At 39.9% G+C, this 22,432-nt stretch overlaps 2 protein-coding genes across 2 annotated transcripts in view; one reads left to right on the top strand and one right to left on the bottom strand.

Annotated features, from left to right (window-relative positions):
* Positions 1 to 22,432, bottom strand: part of LOC123746845 (modulator of smoothened protein) — a 146,770-nt gene that overhangs the window by 27,957 nt on the left and 96,381 nt on the right. The window contains exon 2 of the mRNA XM_045728642.2: positions 9,822 to 9,959. The gene's annotated coding sequence lies outside the window, so the exon portion shown is untranslated. The remainder of the gene's footprint in view (positions 1 to 9,821; positions 9,960 to 22,432) is intronic.
* LOC123746776 (uncharacterized) lies at positions 1,806 to 21,068 on the top strand. The gene is made up of 5 exons (XM_045728527.2): positions 1,806 to 2,359; positions 6,964 to 7,146; positions 9,305 to 9,332; positions 11,283 to 11,318; positions 16,255 to 21,068. Exons 1-5 carry the CDS (start codon positions 1,947 to 1,949, stop codon positions 16,273 to 16,275), a joined length of 681 nt encoding a protein of 226 aa, XP_045584483.2. The 5' UTR covers positions 1,806 to 1,946; the 3' UTR covers positions 16,276 to 21,068.

Genomic DNA, 22,432 nt, shown 5'->3' with positions numbered 1-22,432 from the left:
TTTCAGGGAATCGCAGAAAATTATTAAATACAGAGGTCTAGCACACTGCTACAGCTTTGTTCCGATCGGCTCGGAGACCCTCGGTTCGTGGGGAAAATGTGCATTGAAGTTCCTGAAGGAATTGGGGGACAAATTGATCAGCGCTACAAAAGACCAGAGAGCAAAAAGTTTCTTGTTCCAGCGCCTCAGTGTTGCGATTCAGAGGGGAAATGCCTGTTGCGTCTTGGGCACTAGTCCAACTTCAGAGGAATTCGAAGAAGTGTTTGACTTGCAACAATGATCGAACCCGTCTGTGACATTCATCAATGTTTCCCATTGTTGTGTTCTTCAAGAGATCCATAACCTTTAAGCACCTTTTTGCATTATTATTTTTGTATCAACCCATGTATATCTTGTAACCATCAAATGCATAATAAAGCACAAAAAATATTCAAGGAAGGGGGTGGTAGGAGAAAAGCACACAGAAACTGTATTGGAGGGGATCTAAACATTCCCTCTAATGCGTTATGCGTGGTTTCCTCCGAGGCTATGGGTCCCCCTTCTTCCAGCTAGAGGTGGTACTCCCTTCTGTAAAAAAAAAAAAAAAAAAATATATATATATATATATATATATATATATATATATATATATATATATATATATATATATATATATATATATATATATATATATATATATATATATATATATATGAAAGAGAGAGAGAGAGAGAGAGAGAGAGAGAGAGAGAGAGAGAGAGAGAGAGAGAGAGAGAGAGAGAGAGAGAGAGAGAGAGAGAGAGAGAGAGAGAGAGAGCCAGGCAGCGAGGTTTGATCATCAGAGACTAACAATACTGAGCACTACTGATCCTTCAGAGCGCATATTACTTGCTTTGAGTGTATTTCTGTGTACTCACCTAGTTGTGCTTGCGGGGGTTGAGCTTTGGCTCTTTGGCCCCGCCTCTCAACTGCCAATCAACTGGTGTACAGATTCCTGAGCCTACTGGGCTCTATCATATCTACATTTGAAACTGTGTATGGAGTCAGCCTCCACCACATCACTGCCTAATGCATTCCATCTGTTAACCACTCTGACACTGAAAATGTTCTTTCTAACGTCCCTGTGGCTCATTTGGGTACTCAGTTTCCACCTGTGTCCCCTTGTTCGCGTACCACCAGTGTTAAACAGTTTATCTTTATCTACCCTGTCAATTCCTCTGAGAATTTTGTAGGTACCTTGGTTCTTGCTTAATTTATAATGCTGCGTATTATAGGTTGTAGGTGGACGGGGATGGGATGAGAGTAGTACTAATGGTTGTGTGTCCAGCAGGTAGCGGGTGACGGCGGTGATGGGCGCATGAGGGAGCCTCTGTGAGCCGGGTAGGAGGGCCATCCTGCACCTGGCAGCTCAGTCCCTCCACCGTCGACACACGTCCTGGCCCCCACGCCCTCGCCTGTACATGGCACTCTATGACACACACAACTGGTGCCTTTGGCTGATACTTTCCGGGACCACGCAACGTCGAAGTAAGGGTCTGTCAGACCTCTTATATCTGTGAAATTTGAAGTCTAGAGAAACCGCAACCATTGATTCCCCAACAACGGAGACGGTGGGGTTGGAACCCCCACCTAAGAAGAATAAGTGTAAGAACTGCCTCCGTTTCTACCTCACAGCTTTCTTCACACTCGTTGCTTGCTTCAGTTCTTTCGCCTTTTTATTTCTTGTTCCATTCATTATAGACCCTGCCTTCTCCACCCTTTTCGCCGATTTCGACGAGGAGCCGAGAGTATGCGTCACCAAGGAGTCCGAGTTCTTGTTCGGCGTCAGTAACTGTTCTTGGTCTTCGTGTCGGGAAGGGTGCACCAAAGACGTCTTCCAGTGCTCGCACATATTCGTCAACTACAAGAAGGACCCCACGGGTGAGCTGGCCGGAGTCAATTATACGGACGTCGACGAGATAGACCAGATGGAGTGGGACGTGGTCGACGCTCAACTCTACCCCAATGTCAAAGGGTGCGGGTACCCTCCCGACGTCAACTGCACCATATTCAACAAGAACTACAGCACTCCGGGAAGAACCTTCCCTTGTTATTACTCCAGAGAGCAGCGGACGCTTGTTCTCACCAGCCTAGACATCAACAACACCAAGAGGGAACTTGTATTCGCCATCGTTATACCTTGGGGCTGCTTCCTGGTGTCTATCCTGTACCTCCTCATCACCTACGTAGGGATGAGGAAGCCGGATGCTGAAGGAGATCGGCCCCAGGAGGTTAGTTCAGCCAAGGCATCCAAGGAAGCGTCCAACTACTCGCTGCGGTCCATCGGCAAGACCATCAACCAGGGAATGAACAAGTTGCGAGGCGAACCCGACGACAAGGGGTAAGTATCTGTTCATCACGGGGCACTCTGTATGCGCTCATGTTAACATAAGTGCTGCTGTCTGGTTTGATTTGAACACTTTTATTTGTCACTCTTAATTTTGTCATGTATTATAATCACAGTGTTTATAAACAATTGACAAACTTGTGGTTATTACTGATACTGAAATATATCAAGTTAATCAAGGCATTAAATACTAGTTTCAATATAATAAATGCGTTACTAATGCAGTGTTCTCCCTGTTATGTGTATACTAAACCGCCTATTATCCACACATTAGACCGTAGTCTCACCCTGAGTGTTTCTGAGTAGATCCTCTACCGGTAACTTCCGTGCCCCAAATGAGTACTGAATGAACACTTATGCCCCCTACACAGCACCTCACCAGTAGGTCCAGTGTCAAGCGTAGTCATTTGTTTTGCCGGGTCTTAATAGGGTACCCTGCCTAATCCTAAAGTGAATATACATATGTAAAATGATAATGTATTTAACAGTTTGTAGATATTATATGCTGTACAATGTGTATGTGAGCATGTAAATTGAATAAGTTTAATTATTTGAAGAATAAATGAAGGTAGACTCCTCGAGCTGAAGATAAGACTAAGATCCTTGGTGAAGGAAGGTGACCACCAGCCTACTTTAATTAGCCATACTTGCTTTGCAGAACATTTGTATGACGAGCGTAGTGGCTGTTGGTGGTGGTGGTGGTGGTGGTGATGCCACAGGTAACTAGCTCCTGTTATGGATAGCAGTAACATTTTGAGTGGTGATTCCTTGCCTGTGTCTCTCTTTTTGCCGAGCAGTAGGAAGGCACTTGGTGCTTCTTTTATGCTGAGTCGATCAGCATGCCCGTACTGATAGTAGGGTAGCAGCCGTAGGACAACTCTCAGTAATGTGCTTGATTACTAGTTCACTCACCTCTACTGTGTTTCCGATAAATACTTTTGTCTGTTACTTTAATGCTTAGTGTAAGATTAACTACTAGCACCTTAGACTATCTTGTATGCATTCTGCAAATTATTAGAACCCGCAAAACAAATGACAATCGTTCTATTCTCCAATTTAAGCAAAACTAATGAACACCAATAAACGAGATTTGAAACGTCCTTGATAAAAAAAAAATATATAAATATATTTTGCAGTGATAGGCATACGGGTTCATGCATACACCACCGAAAGAAAGGCAGATGAGAATAAAGCACCAGAAAATGGGTGGGCTATGTCACCAAATAATAAGACCAGGTATGGTTTGTGGACCCTCCCCTCAGTGCTTGTGTTAGATGTCCCCTCTGATAGTGCACCACGCCTCGCATGATTAGTCCTCAGTCTGCCTGCTCCTTCGTTTTATTTACTCTCGGCCTTGTTCCTTTTATTTTTTTTAACCTCTCTTGTGTTCTTGTGTTTGTGTAGTGTAGGAACGTCCCATCCTGCAACACAAAGCATACCTGACTCGATCTATCGGTTCTTAGGAGTGCTCGGATCATGCCTCAAGTATCCTAGCCCAACAAATTCATTTGTAATAAAGCCTTTCTTTCTAAGAATTATTGTAGTTATACGTTAAATGCGATATGTCTAAACGTCCTTTATAAAGGTCTCATCTGTTCCAGAGATGACCCTTGGGGGTTCTCACCTGTGTAAACAATGCGACAATAGCAGCTTTATTTCCTGGTCTCATCCAGCACTATTTGCTTTACCCGCACCCAGCGCTCGCGCACTCTCAGTCTGCAGTCTCTAAACTGTTGTCGATGGGTACCTCGTTGTACATGGAGCACTGTAACACCATATTTTGTTTATTTTATCTCCCTTTCTGTCTCATCAAACTTTATGTATCCTCTTTCAATTTCCAGGTCTCTCTCTCTTCTCTCTTACGAAAATGATTATGACAATGACAATGATTCTAGCTATTGAGAGGACAAAGTGAGTAACTGTTTGCTTTGCAGCAACCAGCTTGCTTGTATTTGCATGCTGGATAAGGTTGAGCTTTGTACAATTGGGTGTTTCTATTCGATGTTCAGCATGCTTGCTCCAACCCTCCAGCATACACCGTATAACGTATGAAGATCTGTCACCACATCCATTGGTATCAAACAATACGAGTTACAGCAATAGGCTATAACTCTGCTATTACAATGTATGCAGGTGAAGGGATGTTGTGATAGAGTTGTGATCACTGACTGCTGCCCTGGAGGTGTGTTCCACCCTTCATGATGAGCCTCTGACTCCCCCCCTACCCCCTCGCCCCAGCACGATACCCACCCCCACCAGCCCACAGCGTCGAGGGGGAGGGATGGTGTGACACATGAACCTCGGAAAAGTGTAAACGTTGAAAATTGCTCATTGATTAACACTGGTAGAATAATTTTTTTTTTGCATTCATGTCCCGGTGAGTAGCTTTAGGGTAGACATTTCTAAGGTTCTCTCATTTAAAGTAATTTGTAGATCCAAAGTAGACCGATTTTTCAATGCCACCAAATATCTGTGTTGGAAATGTCATTGTTCTAAAGGTTAGTGCAAGTATTTTGCTGCTGTAGCATCGTTTCTACCTGAGATAGTCTCTCAATACACTATCCGCAGATAATCTATCTGTGTGTGAACGATAGCAATCCATCCTCGTGATATATATATATATATATATATATATATATATATATATATATATATATATATATATATATATATACATATATATATATATATATATATATATATATATATATATATATATATATATATATATATACACACTGAGAAGTCCAATTTTGGAGCAAATTCTTTTAGTACAATTTACATATAACAATAATAATGGTAAACTTTAAGCATAATGAGGTAAACGAAAACCAATCTTACATAGTCTTAGTTTGTTGTTGGGCTCAAGGCGTACCAACCTTCTCAGGGCTTTCAAGGCAATCACAACTCCTTAACCAAACAGCAAAAATACTTTAATCCTGAAAATGGAAATATATATATATATATATATATATATATATATATATATATATATATATATATATATATATATATATATATATATATATATATATATACGTAGCCAGCATACCTAAAGGCAACCTTTATAATATATATATATATATATATATATATATATATATATATATATATATATATATATATATATATATATATATACGTAGCCAGCATACCTAAAGGCAACCTTTGCAAAATTATATTAGTCCTTGTTTATGTTGGATTTTCATTTTTTTTAACCCACCCATTGTCAAATTTAATTGATTTTCCAAATTTTTGTGGAAATTCCTTTCTTAGACTAAATTGATTAGTTTCAAATCAGATTCTTCAATTTGTACTTATAGGTATAACACAAGCGTGAGAATGGGTTGACGTAAATTTCTTTATTTTGTACATAATAGAGCGAAATCCTTATTTAAATAGTATGAATTAAACTATACCTAATCTATGTAAAATATCTAATTTATATTTACTTGCTGGGTACATGATTTGTTGAAATTTATACTTTGTACTCTAGTGTCAAAATTATAATGAAAAGAGCCAAAAATGGCATAGTAAAATGCGATAAATTAATGCGCATTAAAGCATTAAACAAAAATGTTCAAAAATTAAGCGAAGTTTACAACTGTAAACTGGAATGTTCGGTACCCAAGTAAGTTTCTCTCGGTATTTATTATCCGGTTCTTGCTCACATCCGACTACGTACTAATTTCTAGCTCAGCCCACCTCACGCACGCAGCCTTAGGCTGCAAGGGGCTATCATTTTGAATTGATTGTAGCCAAGCCCATATTTAGTCTGGTTTTCTGTAATAGAATATATCATTTGTCTCCAACACAGACGTTTTGTGATATCACATTACCTGAATTTTGAAGTACAGTACATAGATTTCTGTAGAGTAATTTGGTCGAAGTACAGTACATAGATATTAGTAGAGAATATGCAATTATGTGCAACTTCATGTATGGGACATGGTGACTTTGCTGTACTGTAATGCAATAGTGCAACTGTATTTTACGGTATTTAGTCAAATTATCTCTGCTTGATTTATTACAATAATAGCCTGGTTTGGTATTATTACTACTACCTGCCATTAATATGATAGATTAGGTATTTAACTTTTCATATGGCAATACCATTTTTTGTATAATCATTACATATTTTGCTGTAAGTTCAGCTCAGTGCACAATCAGCATGATTACTGAATATTCTTATTAATTTTTTCAATCAGACTTTGCTTAGACTGCATGAAAGAATAAAACTGAATAATACGTATTAAACCGCATAAAATATGAAAGCCATTGATTGATTATATTTTGTATTTTAATAAAACCTTTAGGCTCTGATATTCATGCATAACTTAGAACTGCGCATTCATAAGATTAATTAAATTCAGTATGCCACTTAAGAATTGTGAATAACTGATAATAAGACACGTTTTACCTACTGCATCCTGCAGCTTATCTGTGAGTTAGTTTGCCACGCTGTGAGAAGGAGCAGAGCAGTTAGGTCACCCCACGCGCCCAAGCACACAAGCTGGGCCAGCGTTGTTGTGTGTTGTGTGTTGTTGTTGTTGTGGTGGTGGTGGTGGTGTATTGGTAACGGTGGTGTTGTGGTTTAGCGGGCATGGAGGAGGAAACGGCGGAGGCGTTCTGAGCGGGTTCAAACGCGGACAGCCAACCTCGCCCTCCATGTTGGGTCCCAAGCTCCTGCTGGCGCCCGCGTCTCTCCCACAAGTCCACCCCACCCGCCGCACCACGCTGCCTCCCTTGGAAAGAACGCCGCCCCTGCCCAGACCAGCAAGGTGACCCTTACCCTCTTCATCTCGCCTCTCAGCCCTCTCTTCTCTTACTGCATGCTGCCTACTGCCCCACTTTTCCAAGCTGCCAAGTGGTATTCGTTTATAACTCAGTGATGTTTCTTTGATCTCTTTAACATCTAGTGTAATGTGTATATATATATATATATATATATATATATATATATATATATATATATATATATATATATATATATATATATATATATATCGGTGAAATTATATTACACGCTAACTGCAAAGGACACTGTTATAAGCTAATACCGCTGCACGATCAACTTCCGGAACTGAGTTTAATCTCTGACAATGTCTCCATTTTCTTTTCAACTCTACCAACGAGCGACTTCCTGCAGTATTTAAGATGCTACTAGCGGATAGAAGCGTCTTGGTATGAGTGATCTTTTGCCTCAGTAGCTTGCGATCAAGACCGGGAACTTCAGTCACTTAGACGGCGAGTCAGAGGAGGTTGCTATTGTGAAACATATATATATATATACCGTTTTATATATTTTAAAACGAGTTTTGAGCTAAACAGCTGTGTACGATATGACCGGACTCTTAGGCTTATCTTAGGCCTATCTTATCGGTAGACATCCTGATCTCAAGAATATTATTCACGAAGACAAATCCTGACACAGAGTTTCCGGTCCTGATGAATACTAGAACATCATCATTAATCATGCTTTATCCTTCTGATTCAGCAGACCTTATAGGATATCATCCTAAACGGAAGACAATTACACAGCTTGCCTACGTTTCAATCCTTTAATTATACATGTTCCTTTTATCCAGTGTCTTCCTGATCTTGTGAGTTTACAGCAGTCTCCTGAGCTTCTCTTTTCCCTAACATTTTCCAGTAATGTTCTGTGACTCCTAGTTGCCCTGGGACTCCTAGCTGTCTTGTGACTCCTAGCTGTCTTGTGACTCCTAGTTGTCCTGTGACACTCCTAGCTGTCCTGTGACTCCTAGCTGTCCTGTGACTCCTAGCTGTTCTGTGACTTCTAGTTGTCCTGCGACTCCTAGTTGTCCTACGACTCCTAGTTGCCCTGGGACTCCTAGCTGTCCTGCGACTCCTAGCTGTCCTGTGACTCCTAGCTGTCCTGTGACTCCTAGTTGCCCTGGGACTCCTAGCTGTCCTGTGACTCCTAGTTGCCCTGTGACTCCTAGTTGCCCTGTGACTCCTAGTTGCCCTGTGACTCCTAGTTGCCCTGTGACTCCTAGTTGCCCTGTGACTCCTAGTTGCCCTGTGACTCCTAGTTGCCCTGTGACTCCTAGTTGCCCTGTGACTCCTAGTTGCCCTGTGACTCCTAGTTGCCCTGTGACTCCTAGTTGCCCTGTGACTCCTAGTTGTCCTGGGACTCCTAGCTGTCTTGTGACTCCTAGTTGCCCTGTGACTCCTAGTTGTCCTGGGACTCCTAGCTGTCTTGTGACTCCTAGCTGTCTTGTGACTCCTAGTTGTCCTGTGACACTCCTAGCTGTCCTGTGACTCCTAGGTGTCCTGCGACTCCTAGCTGTCCTGTGACACTCCTAGCTGTTCTGTGACACTTAGCTGTCCTGTGACTCCTAGCTCTATATACTGACGTCAGCTCACACTATCAGCACCATTTGTCCTCCTAAAGTGACGCTCTCTACAGAGAGGGGAACTAATGTTCACTCATGCGAGGTCTCCAACGCATGGCCAGGTGCGCATGACCAGGAGCGTACTGAACGCATGCGATGCTTGGGCTTTGCAACTCTAGCTGACAAAACTTTACCCGTAAGACATTTTCTATACGACTGAGATTTGACACATTTCTCAAGTTAACCTCATTTTTAACTCTCCGTTCTATGTATTCCAGCTTTGCTCAACCAGATTCTGCACGCTATTTTCATCTTAACTTACATTTTAATGTATTCGATTTCTTAAAATTTTTAAGTATATGATTTTTCACACTGCATTTTTATGACACTTTTGCCTTATGATGAAAATATGAAATTTATATGTTAAGAACTTTTCTTTCTCCCAACGTTCAATGTTGGTTGTTGTATATAAGTGTTTTACAATGTGCATGACATCTTGTGTATGTCTAGTGGCAGGACGAGCCATGTCTGACTCTTCTCTCTCTGTTTCAGTGTCTTCTAATCATGTGTTTTCATACTATAGGTTGGAGGCGCTCACTCTGTCCTACCAGGTTTGTTAGTCTATTAGAAATAATTCCCTTTCCTTACATTTTACGCACAGTAATCCCACATGATTTGCCTTTTCAATCAGAAACGTTTCCCCTCTTGACAGTAGAGCCCGTTCTTCCAATGCATGCAAGTATTCTCCTTAGACAAGAATGCCTTCCTGTCATAAAGAAGCTGAGACGTTCCATCATTGTTAAGAAGTTTAGATGTGTGGCAATCTCCCTACAGCAATCTTCCATGCTCAGCAAGTATATGCTCAGGAAACCTATCCAGTATAACATTAAAAAAAAATCCTATATAAACTCATCCGATAATTGTAGCTTACCACGTGCCAGTAGACTTCATGTTAAACTGAAATCGTCCAACTTCTTTAATTGTTATCGGTGTTGGGTGTTTTCTATCAAATACGAATGCCATTTTAAGATAAAAACTGTCGAAGTATCTCATTCACTACATCTCCTAAACTTGCTTATCTTATACAAGTTAAATCTTACCTCACACTCCAGTTAATCTTCCATATCGTTAACACCTTCTACTTCTCAGATCATGAAAGTCAATCTTCCTTTTATCTTTCCTCTATTCGCCGTCTTTGCTGATCTCCGTGCTAAGCATCTTCTAGTAGACCACCAGATCTGTAATGTAATTTATTATTTATTTACAAACAAGATAACTTATCTTTCTCATGTAGAAGAATACATGATTATATCACTATTACTGCAGGTGACGGTCTGAAGTGATCATAGAAATGGTAGAGTGAGATAGAGATCGTAGGCTGGAATTGAATATAGATTAGGGAGGATACACAAGGCCGTCTGTGTCTGTTAAACACAATGCTGTCGTCTAAGTAGTCTGTAAAGACATATCATGGTGAGAGTAAACTTTATTTCTAAATAAAGTGTCGCCTCTAAAGTCTTAAAGGCGATATGTTAATTAGTAATAAAGTCTTATCTTAATCTGATATTTTATATGTAATTATGGCTACGTATTTAGTCTTCAACCATTAACAAATGGCTGCTTTCATGTGGGTTTTTATCATTTTGTTTTTGTCATATGGAATTCAAAATCGACTCTACTCTTCTTTATTTAATACTGATTTGTGCATAACTTCCATATTTCATAGTTAGTCAATCTTTTCCCCTCCTGCATAACATTTGGTGTATTTCCTGACTATACCGGCGACTACTGTAAGCCTTCCTCTTGTTTCCTCTCTTCTCGAGTTATCCATTTTCTGTCTTGTTCTGTCTCCCGAGCTCCATTTCCCACCTTCTTTCTCCTCTTGTTTGCCCAACCACGCACCGTCCTTGCACCACTACGCTACCTTCACCTGTAGATGCTCTTGTCTCAAGACAGCCAAACAGCTCAGTAAGTCAGCTGCTGTCATCACCTCCAACACACCCCTCTCTACCCCCCTCCCATGATCTCAACCCCTTCCCTTCTCCCCCAATACTCTCCCACATCATCCTCCCCCCCCTTTCTCGTGCTCTCTTAGAACACGGGAATAGTGCAGCCCCCACCTGTCCCTTCCCCCCCACAAAATCCCCTCTCCACCACTCCCTCCCCTTTATTCTCAACTCCATTACGTCCCTAGTATCATTCACATTCGTGTCTCTCACCTTAACTTACTTCCCACTCTTAACTACCTACCTAACATTACTGATACTATCACTCATTTCTTGACTTATAATAATATACATGTTTAATGAAAATCGAAAAGGAAAAGTTGCAAATGCTTATTTTTTTTCAATACCACAATTTTGAGTTAACACATGGGCTAAAATTCGAATGCTGGGAGAGATGATCCATATTTATTATAGATATTAATTCAAAATGCCCAGAACACTATTTTTTTTTTGTGTGAGGATCAGTCTATGACAAAAATAAGTTGCAAATAAAGTTGACGATTTAGAAATATTATTAGGTAAGAATATTTTAGAAGATAATGTTATCCATTTCAGCTTTGGTCCATCGTTATATCGTTTGGCAATAACCAGGTAACTAAACTTGTGTGTTAATTTATCATGTAATGTTAACCTTTGCTTGAGTATTGCCTTTTTTGCACACACACACACACTGATATGTAGAGACACGTCTTTACGAGCCAACAACAGCTCTCCTTAACTGTAAGCTAACGACACACTATGATATCCTGGACCATTCTCAGCCTACCTTTGTGGATAAAACTCAATTTTATCCTTAGTTAACTATTTTTCAAATGTTGGTGTGTCGTTTGCTCACTTTACGGTATGGAGCCCAAGAGCTTACATTAGAGTATGTGGCTCACATTACAGTATGTGCCTCACATTACAGTATGTGGCTCACATTATAGTATGTGGCTCACATTACAGTATGTGCCTCACATTACAGTATGTACCTCACATTACAGTATGTGCCTCACATTACAGTATGTGCCACACATTACAGTATGTGCCTCACATTACAGTATGTACCTCACATTACAGTATGTGCCTCACATTACAGTATGTGCCACACATTACAGTATGTGCCACACATTACAGTATGTGCCTCACATTACAGTATGTGCCTCACATTACAGTATGTGCCTCACATTACAGTATGTGCCTCACATTACAGTATGTGCCTCACATTACAGTATGTGCCTCACATTACAGTATGGAGCTCAGGGGCTCACCTCATAAGTTTTTGGCTAACTTAGCATGGTTGCAGAGTGATCAACAATCACGTATTGTTAACTGCAATGTTCCAGCAACAGTTCCTCACGAGTGACTCTTCCCTTATATATTTCCTCTCAAATGTTTTCACACTGGCATAAATATTAAACAGTGAGCAGCGGAAGACAAGCATGCACGGGGCTCTGGAACTACCGGAACTACCGGAACGGAACTACTGGAACTACTACCGAACTACTCTGGAACTACCGGACTAACAAGTCGTATATCATTAGACTTATTACAACAAGTAAACCGCATCTTGTGAACAGATCTTAATAATTCCCGGTAATCTCTATTTGCATTAAATATAAATGATTTATAGACTATTGTTTTTGTTTAAATGGGGGTTCAAAAGTCAAAGTAAAGACTCACATTTGTCTTCATCAAATACAGATACTGTTGTTGCACCACAACATTCCCCTTTCATTAAGGTATGCAACCCGTTCTCGCACTTTCGTATAGTCAATATTGACTTATTAAATACGTTCATATGTGACATACTAGTTTTCGTTGAAAAACTTCATAGAAAACACCAACCTTACCTAACCTTCTTAGTATGTTAAGATAAGCATCTTATTGCTTCGTAATTACAATTATTACTTAACCTATTATAGGTATAGGTTAAGTAATAATTGTAATTACGAAGCAATAAGATGCTTATCTTAACATACTAAGAAGGTTAGGTAAGGTCGGTGTTTTCTATGAAGCTTTTCAAGGTAAACTAAAATATTCACAATAAATTAGCATGTCACATATGCACTTATTTAATAAGTCAATATTGACTGTAAGAAAGTGCGAGAACGGGTTGCGGTATCATAAGCCGCCTCTTAGTTAATACGGGCGTTCATAGAGCAGTCAACGAGACGGTACTTGGAGTAGGATGGGGGCCCATCGTTCTGGGTCACCTCAGCCACACACCTTAACCCATACAGAACCGAATCACCTTCTGTGGTTGAGTGTTCAATAAACCCTTGAACTATATGTTTAACACATCTCTAACCCTGTCCATGGAGGACAGAAGAAAATGTATATATGCTGGTTAGCATTGTAAATGTGTGGCCACGTCTGTGGTAGAAAAAAACCCACATGCGTGTGTGTTGAACATTTAGCAAAACAAATGTTCTCCTAACATGGATAAAATATATAATTATACTCCAAGCTTCTATCCACATACTTTTACTTTTGCTAAACCAATGAATACATTACCAAGGAACAAAAGCTATTCCATACCTCAGACTGAGGTATACAGCAATACCGGGTGAGAACGAAAATGTATGTTATCCCGATTGATGAAGATAAGCCACCCAAAAGGTGGCACGGGCATGAATAGCACGTAAAATGTTATCCCCTCCACACACACGTTTATCTACACAAGAGGGAGAATGTGTGCTTGTTTGTCTCTTTGTCTATAGTCGGAGATCAGACGCTAGTGGCTAGCCTCACCCAACCAATATGACCTTGGGGGTCGAAGTTAAGCTGTGACCAGAGCAGCTGTTTATGTTCGTTGGCCGAGAGACTGGCGTGACGTCACGCCTAAGGCCTCGACACGACTGATAGGTTCGCTCGTTTATCTTTCCACGCCTTCTGTTCGGTGTATTACAAAATATTTCCAGAATTATACGGTTGAAATCATTTATTTTTCTTATAATAAATGCATTAATTCAACAACACGTCTTTAAAAGCACTGTCAAAATTAATACAAATTTTGTTGCAGCCCCTAGAAAGGCCGTCATGCGAGACACATTAGTTAGACGTGATATTGGTGCCAAGTTTTAACAGTAAGTGTGAAGTCCAATTGTATTTCTCCAACACGGATTATCATTATAAATCACATCACTTTTGCATGTCCAAACATGGACCATTTTTTCACAGCTATTCACAGGCAAATTTGGTCTTATTAATAGTCACTGGAATTTCCTGCTGAACAGCAACGGCTTGTGGATGTGCATGGCAAGCACGCATGAATTTAGCATACATTCTCAGGGCAATAACGAGCCATGTTACTATGCTCGTTGATAACGTTGATAACGAGCATTCTCAGGGCAATGTTGCGTGTGTCTGTGTAAGAGGTATACTGACTATAAGCTAATGAGAACCATAAGCAAACTTTTCAACTGTTTCTTCATTACACAAAAGCAGCCCCTCCTGTTGGGTAAGATCCATGCAACATACGTTTCTTAATTGTCTTGTGATGTAAGACGGTAGTTTTGCTTGGGGTGTAAACGTTCCAATCCAAACGTTGAGCCAAGAACGTTCGTGTTGACTTCCTCACCTACCAAGGTAACAACGTTGGAACTGAACGAAGTAGTTCAGTTCCACCTATACGAGCATGTGGGTGTTTAGTCAGGAGAGTTGTAGTATTGAGAACTAGCTGAGTTACTCGGCGGTGCCCGGGTCTCTCTCTCGCCCTCCCCTTCCCCCTTTCTCTGCCTCTTTCCTGGTCTCTTCGCCTCCCTTCCTCCCATTCTCTCTCCCTCCAATTCTCTCTGCCTCTTTCCCTCGCCCCTTCCTCCCTCGTTACTTTCCATTCTCTCTCCTAGTGGGAGAGATGCCTTAGTAGTATTCAATCAATGTTTTCAATGTTGATAACAGCCATAATATCAGTGTTAGCACTATGGATAAACAAACCCACATTTTAAATTTCATGAGTTGTTGGGATTCGGAAGAGGAGGTGATCCTTCACAAGGAGGGGCATGGGGGTCGGCTCCAATCATCCTTCGACACTTGCCATACAATGACAAATCACCATGCAAAGGAGGACAGGCTGCATCGATGTTTAAATCGTTATGACTCCAGGTGTTCCTCCAGTCACGCAGTTTCTATGGAGATGATCAGCGACCGAGAATAACAACATTCCTGGCGCAATGCGAGTTTCTTGTTGCTCGCCAAAACCCCCCAAGGCGCATGCGCAAGACATACCTTGCACTTGCGGGGCAATGTGTACTGCAATAGGCACCATTGCAACACATCCTGAATATCTATGCTTCTCGTTGTCAATCTCCTGACATGCAAAATGTCTTCTAGAACAAATGCGCATCTTAAACGCTTGCTGTTATTTCCCGAGCCCTCATGAAACACAGCCATGGCCTGATTACCCCAATAGGCCGATCAGTTCACAACCAAGGGGCCCACCAGTACCAAGGGGGCCCATCAGTACCAAGGGGCCCACCAGTACCAAGGGGCCCACCAGCTCCGCTGTCTACATGTGTGCGATTAGCCTTTTGAATAGCCACATTGAACACAGAGTGGGGCCTATTTAGCTGTTTCGGCCTTGGCCACAAAACCAGGTCCGGCAGTGCCAGCGTCCAGTGCACAGTGACTCAGGTCGTGTACATCTCGGCACCTCCAGGTGATCACATCTTGTCCTGACCTTTACACATTAAGACTCGTCCCAGAGGCCAAGAGGCACACCAATCGCAGATAGAAAAGAGGAGACATGACTGGGACATAGAATATTCAGCGGAATGGTTGGGTTGAAGAAAATATGGAAATGTTTTCAATGGAACAAGATGACATAGATGAAAGCTTGAGAAATAAATGAGTCAGTGATCTTAGAAAGTTTTTTCTTGGCGTAAGAATAATAGGAAATTGTAATGAACCAAACCGGCAGATTCTAGTATGAACTTCATTCAGATTTATAAAAAAAGATATGACAAATAGGTAGGGAGTCATTTAAAATAGACAATTGGCGGCTGGAGTGGTAGGACCCAAGAGCTGAAGCTCGATTCTCTAGGAACAAAGAGGTAAGTACACAACACACACGTCTATACGTATACATAGATAAGCTGGTATTAAAAGTTTTAACAATCTTTTCATAATACTAAACAGAGCGCAAAAGGCACACAAAGAGACCATAAAGCTCTCACGCGTGCCTTTTGTTCTCTTCTCTTAGTTCAAGGGGTCCTCGTTATGAATCATAGGCCCTCATTATATTATATTAAAATCTCCATAATATATATATATATATATATATATATATATATATATATATATATATATATATATATATAAAACCCTATATCAAATTATCTTAAAATCTTCATAAGTATTTTTATCAACGATTAATATTTGATTTAAGTCTCACCACGACCAGTTCTCAACATAATAACTGAGATTTTCTCTATCATTATTTAACGCCCTTCTCCCCCCTCTCCAACATAAAGAAAAGTTAACCAAGATATATATTCATTGATATGTGTGTGTGTATAATATACTAATGTTACTGGAACTTTTCCAGCAGTCACAGGGAATCGGCTGAGACCTCCTTCCAAGAGGCTGAGTTCGTGGAGAGGCCCTTAACCTGAAGGCGCGGCCAGGGAGGACGGGACGACGAGGCAGGTGGCGGGAGATGGTGAAGCCTCTGCCCAGGGGACAAGGGAAGCCAGGAGGTGCTCGTTGAGGGCCTTGGATACGACCAGGAAGTACTTCTAGGAGCCACGGAGGGGAAGCTTGATCCAATTAGTACTCAAACAACAGAAAATTCTTAAGATATAACTCGTGTTGATAATGCTAACTTTTAATATTTATTGAACAATATTGGATCACATGAAAATAATGAAAACCAGATCCTTAAAGACAGTGGTCAAACTGCCAGAAAATACAGAAATACAAAGAGTATTGGGTACGATGCAAAAAAAACTGTAATACGAAAGGTGTTAAAATTGTTCGAAAATGACACTGGAATGAAACTTAACAATTCTGAAAGATGGTTCGAAAGGTACTGAAACGTGGAGGCTAGTAAACGGTGTACATCTCGCCAATGTCTATCACTATCACTTATCGTGTTGGAAAGTGAGTGACTTGAAAACTATACATTCAAGTGTTTATTACCTAGAAGCGAAGAAAAATTTAGAATTCAACAAGACATTGAAGCTAAGACCTGACGTGACTGATTTATAAATCAGTTATCGTGAGCCGGGGCGAAGGACTTTGTTTAAGAACAACATTCCTCTTGCTCTTAAATTTCCTTTATAAATCTCGGTGCTGCTCCTCAACAAGCCATACAAGAAGGAATTGGGTTCTGTGGTGTAACAAGTCCATAGAGCTTATCACCAGTAGATGTCATACTTAGTGTGTCATATATCCTTTGGCCAGAAATGGGGATTCACAAACCACAATAAACAGCCCCTACGAAGAGGAGGTGCTCCACGGGGCCAAGACCTGAGACCTCAAGGCCTCCACTCTCATGGGCTCTAAGACCTGAGACCTCAAGGCCTCCACTCTCATGGGCTCTAAGACCTGAGACCTCAAGGCCTCCACTCTCATGGGCTCTAAGACCTGAGAGTGTTTGCAGATATCTAAGTAAAGACCTGCAGGTGTTAGCAAATACTGAACTTATGAACTGATAATGTTAAGACAGAAGGAAGTTGAGACACAGAACTCAGGGTTTGGTAGTGACCGGAACAGAGTTAATATCTCGACACGTCGAAGATTAACAAAGCATTTGGGAGGTGACGAAGAGTCACTTGATTATTTTGGAATATTTAAAACTGTAGAGATGAGAGAATTATTGGTATACACACAGTATACAGACCAACGCGCAGACAACGAAACTACCAAAAGTTAAATTATTAATATGTATACAAATGAATAATGATTAATATGTATAGAAAAATATATAATGATTAATATGTATACAAATATATAATGATTAATATGTATACAAATATATGATTAATATGTATACAAATATATAATGATTAATATGTATACAAATATATAATGATTAATATGTATACACATATATAATGATTAATATGTTTACAAATATATAGTGATTATGAATACAAATATATAATGATTAATATGTATACAAATATATAGCGTGATGAAATGCCAGACATTTAATATTATGACCATCTGTTTAGAAAGTCTGACGAATACCCAATGAAGAAGGTATTATGTATAGTTATTACGAGTGTAACAATACGACTGTATGGAGACTGATCAGAGAAGAGATTGTTGCCTCTTCTGAGAGGCATCATCTGTGCTAGTTCACACCTGCTGAAGTCACTAATATCAAGTTGCAAATTGCCCGAATTTGTACTCAAATATCGTATCTTATATAGACCAAACCTCAACTACAAGCTTGAGACTAAATTAAAGGAAAAATATATTAGATATCCACATATATATATATATATATTGCTTGTGAGCTAAACATTCCACACGTAGCTGGCTTGTACTTGCATTACTCTTGCTGTTCTTCGTGTACTGGTGAACAGTGTGATGTTCAGCCTTGTGTTGCCTCCTGGTTGTTCTTCGTGCACTGGTGAACAGCCTTGTGTCGCCACCTGCTGCCTGGCCGCCCTCCTACAGGCCAGCATATCTGTGCGAGACAGTAGACGTTGCTTGTGTCCAACCGCGTCTTGGAAGTGAGGTGTCTTCACGTTGTATCGTGGTGTACTCCAGTGATTTCCCAGTGACGTGCTTATTATTCTCTCAACACACACACACACACACACACACACACACACACACACACACACACACACACACACACACACACTAGGTGAGTAACTAGATGAGTACACACACACACACACACTAGGTGAGTAACTAGATGAGTACACACACACACACAGTATCTGGAATGTTTTACAGGCCCATGTTGTATTTCTATACCGTACCGGCGTTATAACCTGTATGTTATACAGGTTATAACCTGTCAAACTGTGTTCTGTATACGGTTCATCAACACCGCCCCACTAACGAACATACGCATTCTGTATTCTCAAGGTGTGTGAAGAATGAGCATGTTTTGTTGAGTGTGTGTGTGTGTGTGTGTGTGTGTGTGTGTGTGTGTGTGTGTGTGTGTGTGTGTGTGTGTGTGTGTGTGTGTGAGATCTTCACCCCCCCCCCAAAGGGAACTACTCATTTCCAGAGCAAACTTATCATTCCTAGAGTAAATACATATATGAATAGGAAAGCAATTATGTAGGGACTTTATTATGGTGTTCTCTGAGGGTTGGCAGGTGTGTAGCCCCTAGGCTGTAGTGTGTAGCCCCGAGGCTGTAGGTGTGTAGCCTTGAGACTACAAATGTATAGCTAATAGCAAGTATCAAGATATTTACATGTAAACTTGGACCAGAAATATGCCATTAAGAGTAGACTGTGTTAGCAGTTTATGTTTTAAACAAAGCCTTTGCTCAGAGGTCCGCGGACTCAATGCTTGTGATGACGAGCAGGTGATAACCACAACTCAAAATCTACTAGTTTAATAATATTAAAAATATTAAAAACAAAAACAAAAATTCAATATTTACTATCAAGTCGGCCATCGATCAGCTGACCAATGTTATGTAAACAAAGCCACGTGCTCGTGTCACATGGATATATTTTCATGTAAACAATGTTTCTTATTCCCACCCTTTCTCTCCACGATGCTCCCTTCTGAAGACTAACTTTATGCTACAACAGAAAAAAAGACAACTTTCATACTGGTAGAGTAGATATGATGACTTAGTAATTGGGTAACCCCCAACCAGCATCTGATATAATTAATAACTTTCCTGTATATTACCTTAAGTGTGTTAATGATGTATAATAAAGTGACAATTTACCTGCTTAACGCACCTGTATGAGTCGGAGGATTAATGCATATAGAGATACAAACTGAAAAAATAACATAACTTTTGGAAGTTTTGTAAAGACTTTTAGATTTATATTTGCCGTGCAAGTAGGTTAAGGTACCATTTTTGTATCCTAGTGAAGCTAAGACCGGTTACTGCTGAATTTATTGACGTCACGCGGTACAGTGTGACTTCAGGAATCCTGTTAACATCTTGCTCCACCAGATGGTTCAACTCTATCGATGACACGAATTATCAAGTCACAAATTAATACAACAAATAATATATCAAATTAAGAGAAGACGTCACTTCGTAACGCATTGCCTTAAACACTAAAATGCAGATTATTTGTAATTTCAAAACTAATAACAAATTTCTAGTTTAATTACATTTTAGACCAACTATATTTCGGTTTGCCATTAGTCACATACATCAGCATAACCCATTTTATTTTGTATATACCACTAAGACGATCTGTACACTACTGTAGAAGGGACGTAAATACCATTTATCAGTGTACACTGAGAGTATATTTTAGTCCTGGACAATGTTCAGGACTAAGGTATACTTACTGGTGAGTAATGTGTTGTGGTGACATTAATAACCCTCCAGAGGTTGACAGAACCAAACACCAGACCAGTTCCTCCTATAGTGGTTTATATACTATTATACCTTTATGTCATACTATAGCGGTTTATGCAATACGTACGTGTTATAAAACCTGGGAAGTGTACTGGTAGGTACATGCCACAGCAAACATGGTATTACTCTAGGCGTTCTGGTACTCTGAATCTGTTCAACATAGTAGTCCTCGCATCAAGCGTAACTTGATCGTTCACCTCTTCTCCCGTCATTGATGAGTTTCTAACTGATGTCGTGTGTAGAATATCTAATTCATAGGTTTTCAAAGTTTGTTCTATTCTGCATTAACTGACTCTCCAGCTTAATGTGCTCTGAATTTGTTTTGCCTTTTTTTTGTGTCGTATGTATTTTTGAGGAAATTCATTTATGAACCTGTCAAATATTTGCTGCAATGCACGTTCTTTCAAAAAGTATTTAGTGACGCAAAGTTAAAGTTACATTGGTAACTAGAGTTCTAAACACATGTATGTTTATCAAATGTGTAATGTGGCTATATATCTATAGTTGATCTGTACTAACAGTTTTCACTGAAATTTAGTTCACAAATACAGTTCCAGCTTGTATTAATCTTTGAAAGCGACTGAGTGATGGTATAACTTGTGATAATAAGATAAACATTTCTTGACAGCTCTTAATCCTTACCTTGAATTATCAATGTATTCCTCTTTCTAGTCTTTGTTGATTTTTTTGGTTTAAGGAGAAATTTAAAGTTTTTTGAGGTAAAAAATGTCACTGGCCTCCCTTAAAGACTGTTTTCTCACACCCATAGACAGTTTCTGGTCTATTGTTTAAAGACGATTTTGTAAACGTGTGCAAATACATAAATGATTAAATAAAATAGTTTCAATTAAGTTCCCTTATAGTCCCTCCTACCGTATCTTTCCCTCATTATATATATATATATATATATATATATATATATATATATATATATATATATATATATATATATATATATATATATATATATTTATTTATTTATTTATTTATTTATTTGCCTTTCAACTTTGTCCGAGTCCTCTACAAAAATTAATATTCCAAAAGTCAACACTGAGGGCTGCAACAATCAATTTTTGTACGTTCGTCCAAATAGTTGCTAGGCCTGAGCCTCCACATAGGTTCCAATACTATTTAATTCTACAGGTGTAAGTCATCGCGTATATAGGAACCCAGGATGGACGACGTGAGGATGGATTTATTGAAGCCGTAAAAGCCAATAGATGGGGCCCTCGTTCTACCAGTGTCGTTCTCACCTAGTTGTGCTTGCGGGGGTTGACCTCCGGCTCTTTGATCCCGCCTCTCAACTGTCAATCAACTGAGGTTGATTGACAGTTGTATACAGGTTCCTGAGCCTATTGGGCTCTATCATACCTACATTTGAAACCTGCTTGATGGGGTTCTGGGAGTTCTTCTACTCCCCAAGCCCGGCCAGAGGCCAGGCTTGACTCGTGAAAGTTTGGTCCACTAGGCTGTTGCTTGGAGCAGCCCGCAGGCCCACATACCCACCACAGCCAGGTTGGTCCGGCACGTTTTTTAGAAAACAGTCTAATTTTCTCTTGAAGATGTCCACGGTTGTTCCGGCAATATTTCTTATAGTCGTTGGGGGGACGTTGAACAACCGCGGACCTCTGATATTTATACAGTGTTCTCTGATTGTGCCTATGGCACCTCTGCTCTTCACTGGTTCTATTCTACATTTTCTTACATGTCGTTCACTCCAGTATGTTGATGTGTATGGAGTCAGCCTCCACCACATCACTGCCAATTGCATTCCATTTGCTAACCACCCTGGCACTGAACAAATTCTTTCTAATGTATCTGTGGGTCATTTGGGTACTAAGTTCACCTGTTGTGTTTGTTAGTGATCAAAATGAAAGCATAGGAACTGTTCTTATCCTGTCCAAAATTCAAACTAAAAATAATGTGAACCCTTCGAAGATACTGTCGGAAGAAACATGAAAATCTTATAATAAGTAGACGTTAAAGGTATAAATTTTATGTATGTGAAAAAATAAAAATGTTAAAAATTATTATGCAAAATAATTAAACAATGGGCTGACTATTAAGCAAACTTTGTCCCCCTTTTTCTTAGATCGACACTACCATAGAAAATGTATACAATATTTTAGAGGAGGAGAAACTAAAGTATTTTACAACGATCAATATTGGTTGGGCTAAAATGAAACCACTGCCAAAGATCTA

This window comes from Procambarus clarkii, chromosome 93 (genome assembly GCF_040958095.1).
Source record: "Procambarus clarkii isolate CNS0578487 chromosome 93, FALCON_Pclarkii_2.0, whole genome shotgun sequence".
Classification (NCBI taxonomy): domain Eukaryota; kingdom Metazoa; phylum Arthropoda; class Malacostraca; order Decapoda; family Cambaridae; genus Procambarus; species Procambarus clarkii.
The sequence above is the reverse complement of the archived record's forward strand: the minus strand, read 5'-3'. Positions and strand labels throughout refer to the sequence as shown.